The 10,786-nt window shown below is 35.1% G+C and overlaps 2 protein-coding genes across 3 annotated transcripts; one reads left to right on the top strand and one right to left on the bottom strand.

Moving 5' to 3' along the window:
• The first annotated feature begins 1,711 nt into the window (after positions 1 to 1,711).
• On the top strand, positions 1,712 to 6,213 carry LOC140775535 (RNA-binding protein Y14A-like). Its single transcript, XM_073118889.1, has 4 exons — positions 1,712 to 2,078; positions 3,798 to 3,934; positions 5,257 to 5,402; positions 6,003 to 6,213. The coding sequence occupies exons 1-4, from the start codon at positions 1,799 to 1,801 to the stop codon at positions 6,049 to 6,051; spliced, it is 612 nt and encodes a 203-aa protein (XP_072974990.1). The 5' UTR covers positions 1,712 to 1,798; the 3' UTR covers positions 6,052 to 6,213.
• Positions 6,214 to 6,695: 482 nt separating this feature from the next.
• On the bottom strand, positions 6,696 to 9,939 carry LOC140775534 (stem-specific protein TSJT1). 2 transcript variants are annotated; one of them, XM_073118888.1, is made up of 5 exons: positions 9,594 to 9,939; positions 7,672 to 7,912; positions 7,452 to 7,572; positions 7,143 to 7,279; positions 6,696 to 7,045 (listed from the first exon to the last, which is right to left on the bottom strand). In XM_073118888.1, the coding sequence occupies exons 1-4, from the start codon at positions 9,794 to 9,796 to the stop codon at positions 7,158 to 7,160; spliced, it is 687 nt and encodes a 228-aa protein (XP_072974989.1). In that variant the 5' UTR covers positions 9,797 to 9,939; the 3' UTR covers positions 6,696 to 7,045; positions 7,143 to 7,157. The 2 variants fall into 2 exon arrangements, with proteins under 2 accessions (XP_072974989.1, XP_072974988.1); XM_073118887.1 differs by having other exon boundaries at positions 7,170 to 7,279; positions 9,594 to 9,938.
• Between the last annotated feature and the right edge of the window lie 847 nt (positions 9,940 to 10,786).

Below are 10,786 nucleotides of genomic sequence, written 5' to 3'. Positions count from 1 at the left end.
TCGATCACGACTCGATTAAATTATATAAGAGTCTTTTTTTTTTTGAAAAGATTGATAATGTACTAAGCAAACAACAATTTTGGGTATATGATATTTGAGATAACCGATAACTTGGGCAAAGTTTTGGGCCAAAATTTTGAGTCAATATTGGGTCAGGCCGGAATGGTTCAGCCCATGGCATTCGAGGCCGAAGGCCCAATTCGACTAATAGATGTATTAATAATTTGATTGTTTTTTTAATAAGGTCACAAAGGTCCTGTTTCATTGAAACAAATATATTAAAGGGTGTTACTAAGAGATAAAAGGCAAGTAATATAAGGGCTATATATATATATATATGCCTTTTAAAAGTATATTATTTTTGCATGTATACATTTTTAAACTCTTATTTTTTGATTGAATACCCTTGAAATTAATTAACCATTAAAATTTGAATAATTTAAATTAAAAAAGTTAAAACTCTTTTAAATTTTAAGTATTTCTCTAAGTTAAAGGTATATATATATATTTGTCTTTTTAAATTTTTTAGGCTTAACTTGAAAATAAATCAGAAGGTATCTATGCAAATAATATATGTTTTGAGGGGTATATATGTAAATATAAATTTTAGAGGCGGGCACACAAATAAATAAAATATTTTTTAAGGATATATTAGCGATTACAAGTTCTATTTATTTTTTATAAAAAAAAAGAAAAGAATTTTGTAAATTAGCTACCACACAATTATAAAATGTTCCATAGAGTCATCCCGCGTATATTACTATAAAAACCCTCGTCCCGAGTACAACCATATACTAAGAATCTACCCAAATTTATAGCAGGATTAGATTCTCTATAGCGGTGAGTAACTCTATATAGTTTTAATAATTATGAGTTAATGTACTAACATCATCCAAAATTGAGTCCTAAGAGGTGTTCACCCTTCAAAATATTGACTAGAAGAAGTGAATCTCACTTCCACTTATTGATGTTTTCTTAATCCTCCAAATGCTGCAAAAGCTTCTTGGACTGCCACAGCTTTGAATTAGCTATATCTTATTCTTGTAAGGATAGGAGCATAGTTAGCCAGTCGAACTACTGACCACTTTCACGGAAGCCCAAAGATGAGTATTGGACTTAACGGTGAAAATAGATTAGATATAAATCAGATAGTGCTTAATTCACATTCAAATTCATATTCTTAATTTGGTTATACATATTAGATAGATAGCAAAATTTAAAATAATATTCTAATTAAAAGGATATGAATAATTTTTGGATGTAGAATCATATCTTAAATGGATGCTGATCAAATTTTAGTTGAATTATGTTCTTTTATTTAGAGATAATTAACACAAAAATATTAAGAGTTTTTTAAAAAAAATTGTATGTCAAATACATATAAAATTAAAAAAATAATCTTTGCAAATAATATGTAACACATCATTAGTAACAATATCAATATTCACTATTTAAATAAGTAAATTAAAAATTGTAAATCATTCAAAAAATATGCAGGTAAATAAATATCTAATATTTGTATCTGAATTTAAAAATTATATTCTACCTGTATCCGAAACGGATTGGATTAAAGTATATGCATATTCTTCATCACTTATTTGCCGGCTTTAAAGTTATAAAACCATTTAAGAAGAAGCGCCGACTTCAAGGTATAGCACCAGCAATCAGTTAGAAAACAAAGCCGACTTTAGTTACTTAGAACTAACTTTCGCAGTTTTGCTTCCCACCTCTCTTTCGGTGTTGTGTCTCCGTTTCTTTCGAGAGAGGGGGAGGGAAGGAAGAAAGAAAGGTCTAGGCAATGGCGGCGAACGCGGCGGCTGACGTGGAGGTGGTGGATTTCGAGCCAGACGAAGACGATCTTATGGACGAGGATGGCGGCGGCGAGGCGGTGGAGCCCTCCCCCGTGGTCCCCAAGATCCGCTCCACGATCACCGGCGGCGACACCCCGGCGGCAGCTTTTAAGAAGACCAAGGGCCGTGGGTTCCGCGAGGAGGCCGCCGCCGCCGACCGAAACTCCCGTTTCGCGGCCAGAGATTTCGACTCCCTCGCCTCCGACGGCGGTCCTGGTCCACAGCGATGTGAGTAATCTTGCTGATTTCCTACAATTTCTCATCCATTGTGTGCTTCTTTCTTTCTACGGTTTCCTTTTTTTTTTCTTTATGCTCTTAGCCAGCACGGTTTGAAGTAGTATAATTTGGGTTTCAACATACTCAGTTCTGGTCACCACACTAGATGCAAAAAAGAGAGCTTTATCGAGGTTAGCTATGTTAAAAGATGCACCCCCTACATGGAAAATCTTGAGTTTGTTTAGATCTTCTTTAATTTCAATCATATTTATGGACAAGTGCTTGAAAGCTTAGTGCGCTGCTATTGTGGATACAAAGTTCTAAAAGATTGTAGGCGATAGACAGGCGGACAAGGAATCATGTAGCGCTTAAGTGCTAGGCTGGTGCCTGCCTAGGCACCCAAAATTCAAGAAGGTTAAAAAATAAACAAATACAAGAAATAATAGTTAGAGAAAAAGTTAAAATTAGTACCTACAATCTGTGACAATATACTAACACATTCTTGTTAAGAACTGTAGTAAGTTATGAGAATCCACTAGTTTATCAGCATGTACAATAATTCAAGTTTTTAAAGTTGATGTATATGCTAATATATGATAAGAGATACTAAGCTAGGCAGGACATAAACAGAGCTTAGTTATATTTTATCTGAAAAAGGAGCCTATATGTTAAGGTGGAAGTATTTTAAAACAATATATAGATATATAAGAATGATATGAATAGTCGTTAAATCTATATATGCAAGAAGGAGGATAGGATGATTCATGACCCCTGTGTACAAATGTAGTGTAGGATAATTCATGGCCTCTCTGTTACATCTCTTATCATTATGTATGTTGGACCATCCTTGCTCAGTCACTGATAGTGTTACATCTAATGATTGGCAGCAACTTTGTTATTGACATGGACACCTTTGTAGATCAGATTTTAATTTGATTTATTGAGCATTGCTAGGAAAATGTTTGCTATAAAGCATGTATACTCTATCCTTCCCAGTTATATTTCTGAAATCGTGCTTTGCCAAGATGGCCTTTAAATCACTCTAGCTTAATTTATCGCACTTTACTTTTCCTATATTCTTTGGATGTTTATGGTTTTTTACTTTTTCCATAGAAGTTCTTTTGTTGATTCCACTCATGCATTTAAAGAACAGGCCTTGTTATTTTGTGAATACTATTATGTTGCTTAATGATGTTAGCATGACAAGTTGAGGATGTCAAAGATTTGAATCTTGTACAAGCATTTCTGAATATTAGTTGTTGAGATTTGCAACAATAAGTAATAATTCTAAGATAAATGGGTGCTAGATCTGTCTTCTCTACCTGAACTATTAATTTATTTTGATGTTTGGGAACATCATGCACTTATTTCTTGTTGGACTATATATTGACATATGATACTAATTTAGGAATAATGCTATACATTGACATATTATGTTAATTTAAGAATAACCTTTTGTGAACTGAATTTCCCTTGAGAGACTGTAAGAAAAATCATGCGCAGCTTAGCTTCTCTACTTTGAGATTGACATATACCACTATTCTTTTGGCAGTTCTATATTATGGTCCATTAGAATATTTTAATTGCTTTGCAGAACAGGCTTGCATTCATTCTACACTCTGAGGTTGCATGTGTTCCTTTGTCCATTGAGCTGCAGAATGAAAATTTTGCTTGTTTCATTATCTGGTTAATTATGTTTTGTTTTATCTATTCCCTTCTTAATATATACAGCCATTGAGGGGTGGATAATACTCGTAACTGGAGTCCATGAGGAGGCACAAGAAGATGATCTCCATAATGCTTTTCGTGAATTTGGTCAGGTCAAGAATTTGCATTTAAATCTGGATCGCCGAACTGGATTTGTCAAGGTATATATCGCTATCTCTGTTTTCAGAATGGTACTTAAATTGGCAATCGACAACATACCATGTAAAATGGTTTAAACTTTGTGGGTATAAGCCTTTACATGTTTCTTTCTCCTCTGAATGCTTTTGTGCAATATATATTTATAGTTATTTTAGGATGAACAATAGTTGGAATTATTTTCTTTATTGTACATCCTCGATCCGGAGGCTTTCTCCTAGTGTGCTTAATGAAGCAAATAATATGAGAATCAGACCTGATAGCCTGATTATTTATCTAGTCCAATCATTAAGTTACCAGAGAAGTTCCAACAAAAATTGGATCCTTGAATTATGCAAAGGTATTAGAGTGATATGGATGAAATTACCAGTGGACATCACATCAGTATGCAGCAAATCAGAAAGGAGGTACAAGATGATGTTACCGATCATTAATTACCTAAATATAAGCCATAATGGATAAAAACTTATGCTTACTATTGATCTGAATCATTCATCATTGCATTATTGGGTTTTCTCTGATAATATGCTTTTAAACCTGATATTTCTTTCTGATTTTGTTTTTTGTTTTTTAATCTTCTGCTAGCGGTGTGGGGTTCAATCTGTTCTGTTAAACTCAGTTATTATCTAGTTATTATAACATTTAGTTATTTTTAAACTTATATTTCTGGTTTTTGCAACAATGTTTCACATTTTGTAAGTTTCGAGACAATTTATCAGATTACATGGACTGCCATTTGGATCATGTATATAAATTTTGTTTTAATTATTTGACAATGGTTCACAGTTTATTAAATCTCACATTATTATTAGTCTTGCCATGAGTTTGCAAGTTACTAGTGAATGAGATTCTTGATTGTTGGGGCGATGTTTGTCCACAATTTCTGGTGGATGTTTAGTTACTGAGTTATTACATTTGTACTATAACAACAACAATTACAACATTAATAAGAATAAGATGCTGGTCCCAACTACAGTTTCTTGACTTCTCTCTTTGTTTTTATGGTTGACGGTGATTTATTACACTTGTGGTAGAAAGTAAAAACAAAAACAATGCAGCATAATTTGAGTACCACCATAGGAAGATATAACAGAGAGAATTAAGAAATGATGAGTTTGTTATACATAATCTATCTTTTCTAGTTTTCTTTTTCTGAGAATGTAGCCTGTCATTTTTTGATGAATGAAAATTTTGAAATTGAAAGAGCAATAGTCTCTATCACCATCTTTTAGATAGATTCAAAATCTAGCAGATTCTTTGTATATTTAGATTGAATGTATTTATGATAATTTGTTGCAACTGTAATGCTAAATGTTTTATTGGTCAGGGTTATGCTTTGATCGAATATGAGAGTTTTGAGGAAGCCCAAGCAGCAATAAAAACACTGAATGGAACTGAGCTTCTCACACAGATTATTTATGTTGATTGGGCATTTAGTAATGGTCCTTTCAAGCGTCGGAATGCAAGGAGAAGGTAGGTTTATATTTGCTCTTCATTAATTTCTATATTGTTATTCTTGTTTAATTTTCTGATTTCACTGATTGATCTTTTTGAGGGCACTATAATTGTCAGAAGTTATCATCTGGCAATTCATATGTTTATCTCACTATATTAACTAATCTTAGCATATTGGGGGCTTTTTCTTGAACAAGTGATTCATTGATGTTTCACTTTACCACTAACCCATCAGTTTGCATATGGTTTGAAGAAGTGGGAATTTTCATTTGACACCTTGCTTTGTTGATCTAGTTTGGCTTGAACCATCTGTAGAGGAAAATACTAAATATGTTGAGATGTGTTAACATTGGGAAAAAAAGTCACATTATTCTCAGAATCTTGAATTTGTTGTTAGCTGAATGGCTGCAATGTGTTGCTTGTGGACATTCTGAACATTAAGCTGTCAGAATAAGAATCCTCACTGTGGCTTGTTTATACCAAGTGCCCTATATTTTAGGCAGTGATATGCCTGTCATGTTGCTTTCGAATATTAACTTGTGGACGAGCTATCAATTATCTAACACTGTTGGCATAGTATTGCATGCTTAATAGTTCTGGCGCATCTCTTGTCTTCAGATCACCACGTGCTCATCGGTCACGGAGCCCCCCAAGGAGGAGATACTAAGGTCTTTCCACCACCGTAGCAGAGGTAGCAACTGGGAGTTACTAGATGGGAGATTTAAAACCTGCTTTTTCATTTGGTCAATTTGGCATTTGATGCTAACTAAGGGATACTTGATTCATATAACTTGATTCTAATGTCATTTTCATGATTGACTTTATTGTATCCTTTTTCCGATTCCTTGAGCATCGTTTGGTTTTGGAAAGCTACTTTCGTACTTGTTAAAATGGTGAAATGAAGCAGCAAAATGGTGATATATCATTTGCTACTTGTTTGACAGACGTGAAAGTTTTATCCACTTTGTCTAAAATCAAAAATGTAGATATCATTGTTTTATTAATTACTTGAATGATGTGTTTACTATCTCTATTTAACTATATGTACTAGTGAGTGTGCTTTACAGCCTTTGGCCTCTCAAAGGTCGTGCGGAAAAGAATCAGATACTGTCATGGCACGTCTGATGTTGTTTGGTAGAGATGCTTCAAGGAAGAGAGACATCTTTGGATTGTGTCAAGTGGCAAAATTCTTTGTGGTCGAAATTATTGCCAAGCATTGGGGAGTTTCTTATGTTTGTATTATATATATAATTACTACTGTCATGCTTTTCCACATCTTACTAGATTGAGCTCTTTCTTCTCAGCACAATGTTAGTTGGAACAAATCCATTCCATTAATCAGAGGTTGCAAGCAAATCTTATCCCAGAGAAGAAGAGGCGACTAGAAGATTTACATGGATAACAAGTCTTGATTACATTGCAGCAGTGAAGGAAGATTATTCCTAGAAGATTACACCATAACTGACCTAAAAGAGACAAACACAAGCAAAGCAGCACTAGCACATCTCACAAGACACTCCTTTTATACAATGATGAGCAGTCACAAGTCCTGTGCTTCCCCCCATAAACCACCCTCTGCATAAGTTTGACCCAACAGTTACTCTGAAAAAGGATAAACTTCTCTTCTAGTGTGTTGCTGTAAGAACTGCAGATCCTTCCACCTTGAAAGTTAGGTTAAGAAACTTGGGTTAAGAGAGAATTATGGTTGAGTTTGCATAAACATGTAAATGACTCAAAGGTTTAGAAGCTTGGGCTTACTAGTATTTGCATGGATCATTTATTTACCTTGAAAGTGGCACCACATATCTCTTCTTCATTTGCTGGAATGGCAGTCACTTTGTGCTTAGGGTTCTCATAGCATTTCAAACCTCCTAGGGCATTTGAATAGAAGCATCCTGTATTTCACCAATCAAACCACTAAATGAGTTAAGATTCTCTTTGTTAATGGAGAATAGCATATGTTTGTTAAAAAGATATTCTAGCATGGATTCATTGGATTCCTATTAATCTCAGATATGACAAAGCTGATTCCTGTGATAAAAAGTTAAGCTGATAATTTAATCCTACCTTGAGGAAATGGGGCTAGTGATTTGCCACAAGATCCTTTGAGCAAGTCTAAGTTATCGCAAAAGGCGACACATCCATCGGCAGTGATTCCCCAGTACAGAGGCACCTTCCCATCTGGATCCTGTTACATCAAACCAATATTCCAAGCATAATTAGACTTATTAGTTACAAAAGTTTGCATGATTCCTAAATGCTATACAGATGAAGTTATTTGACTCACAGATGCAACAAGCAGTGAGGAAGTAGACTTGTCAAAGAGCACAAATGCATAGCTGCCACTGAGGTGAGTAAGCATGAAGCTGGGAGGATATGGTGCTCTATCTCTCAGTGCCTTATAAGCCTCAATCACCAGTGTCACCTCATTGGCACTCTTGGACAGCCCATACTGCTGCCTTAAGCTCCCCAAATTATCAAGTACTCCCTCAAAGAGGCAAAATATCTCATCCTTTGCTGCAAAGGACCTGCACAAATTGGCCACTATAATTATTGAACAAAGCCATCACATCTGAACTTAGTGTTCATAATCAATTGACCTAAAAACTTAAGCTATTAGTTAACGGATCATAAATCTACATCATGCATTTAACACGCCCTCTCTCATAACAGTCATGACCTAAATAATCAGTTCACCTAAAACCTTAAAACTATTATGTAAGGTGATAGTGTACTATCCAACTTTGGAGTACTGCCCAACTATTGTATAGTGTACTACCCAACTATGAGAGCCATTATATTTCCCACCTAACATTGAACATGCACTTGGCCCCATTCTTTGCGGGTGAGGACCATGCATATATTGATAGAGGACTCAGAAAAGCTTTTGCAAAAGAGAAGAAGAAGAAGTTAACACCAAGATGCTCTCCTAGGCAAAATGAGCATCAAATAATAGTAAGCATTTACTTTGGTGCTGTTCAGTACTTGCATGTGATGTTATAACTGCAACCGTAAAGAGAGCACATAGACCCTAAGAGGGGCAAAGAGAAAACACTGAAAATCTAAGACTATGCCATATCTAGAGCATAGATATTTTTCTTTTCTACATCTGACACAAGATTGGAAGTTGGATTCTGTCACTCACTGTATGTATGGGCCCAACTCCTCCTCTCAAGGATCCAAGATCATATTGCTCCCAGTACTATTGAGCTAAAGACTATAATATTCTAGATTCCTCAGAGGTGTATGTGCTACTAAATCAATCTAATAGTCATTCATATATGTTGTATATACAATAATTATACAGCTAAACATAAAATTTTAAAAGATAATATTACTTTTATTAGGTTTTAGACCTTTGATGCGAAGGGTAAAAAGGACTTTTTACATGGGTAAAACCGAGGTTTTTTTTACCGTACTTTTTTTTTTTTTTTGATGAATCTAGGTGAATTTTATATGAAAATTTACTGAATGATGAGTCGTTGTATATAAGTTGCAGAACCGATGAAAGTCAGTTTTTGATTCAGCAGTTTTGGGGAGTTGGATCCAAGATAGTAAAACTCATAATAGGTATGGATGGCCACGTGTCCCAGATCTTAGAAGGATTTAATGCCGGATAAGAGCGACATAGTTGTCTTGGCTTCTTTTACCGGAATAATTAACGGGCCCCACGTGAATAATGGAAGTCAGTTCCGTAGTGTACACTCTCTTCCCACTTTCCACCCTCTACCATTGCTCAAAACCATGGGCTCTGGATAGCACCACTCTCACCACCTTTTTACTCAATTTTAATTCTAACTATTATTACTAATTTTGCGGAATTTAAATTTTACACGTATATTTACTGACCTTTTTTTAAACTAAAAAAATATTAATATACACCTAATTAAATTTTAAAAAAAGTAATTATATACAACCCTAAACTAAACAAAATTTTAAGTCAGAAAATGTGTCGGTGTAAAAAAAAAATTGATGATAATTTAGGGGGCTAAATAGAATTTTTTTTAATATTTAATCTACGGATCAGGAAAATTGAAGGATAAAACTAAAAATAATCAGCAGCTCTTTTTCTTTTTTCTTTTTAAATTCTTTCGGTTTGTAGATATGTAGTAACTAAGTACGTACCTAGATCAAAAAAGAGGAGGAGTTAGAGTAAATATTGAGAAAAGATGGGGGTGTTTTATGTGAAAAAGAAATAAAAATAGTAACCTGGGCCGGAGGAGGGCTTGGTTGGTGTGGGAGTAGGCGAGGTGGCCGAGGGAGCCGAGCTGCACCGAGACCGCCGGTGCAGCGCTAGCAAGGAACCGGTTAACCAGCTCCGACGCACGTGTCTTCGGCGAAGGAGTCCGGCTACCGGCGGCCACCAGCTCCGCCGGAACTTCTACCACCTCACCACTAAATACACCCAACATTTCTTCAAAAAGTTCACAACCTAAAGAAAAAGAAAATTAAAAAAAAGAGAGGAAAAGAGAGCTTTCTCCTCTCTCTCGATCTCGATCGAGTTTGTGGGATTAACGGGAGGAAATGAAAGAGGTTGGAGGATGGAATGGAGGTGTGGAGGGTGATCGGCTACTGCTTATATAGCAGGGCCGGCTTTCCCATGGATGGGTGCTGTCCATTACCGGGGCCCACTTTGCTTGGAAAAAAGCTATGGTGATTAGGTTTTCTTGCAAATTACTACCCGACTTATTAGTTTATTACGGGATACTACTTCCTTGTAACATTATTGCCCTCTCTCCCTTTCTTCCCAGCAGTCGTTGATATTTGATGGTTTCCTATATTAAAAGAAATTAAAAAAAAAAATAATACCCGTTTGTTGTAATATATATATATATATATATATATATATATATATATATAAAGTACAATAATAACCTAACTAAAATTAAGCTGGTGACTGGGAAACAAATAATAAGAAAAATGGAGAAAATAAGAAAAACTCGGTGACATATATATAACGTGATCTACTACGTCCTTTCGTGTTCTAGTACGTAAGTATGTGCGATCTTCTCGAGTGATTCCATGGCATTCCGGTCCAAATACACAGTCATCGACATGGGAGCTGTGGGCCTACGTGTCGATCATTTTCTTTTATTTTATCTTTTTTTAACTTGTCGTAAATTTCCAGTTTACCCTTTTATTATTTATTTATTTATTTATTTAATTGCATTCTTTAATTAGTCACCCACTTGGGAGGAGGGAGGGGTAGCTTGTGATCTCCGTCATCTGTGACACCTCCCTCGCTAGACTTCAATTAGCGAGTAAAGATAATTACCATTTAGAAGATGTTAAGTACCGCAATTACCTCTTCAACACGTATAGTAGATAATAAATAATAAGATGTATTAACTTTAAAACCCCGCGGCTGAAATAAAATGGTCGTTGAAAATAACAAATTAAAG

This window comes from Typha angustifolia, chromosome 14 (assembly GCF_048772165.1).
Source record: "Typha angustifolia cultivar Huaian chromosome 14, ASM4877216v1, whole genome shotgun sequence".
Lineage (NCBI taxonomy): Eukaryota > Viridiplantae > Streptophyta > Magnoliopsida > Poales > Typhaceae > Typha > Typha angustifolia.
The sequence above is the reverse complement of the archived record's forward strand: the minus strand, read 5'-3'. Positions and strand labels throughout refer to the sequence as shown.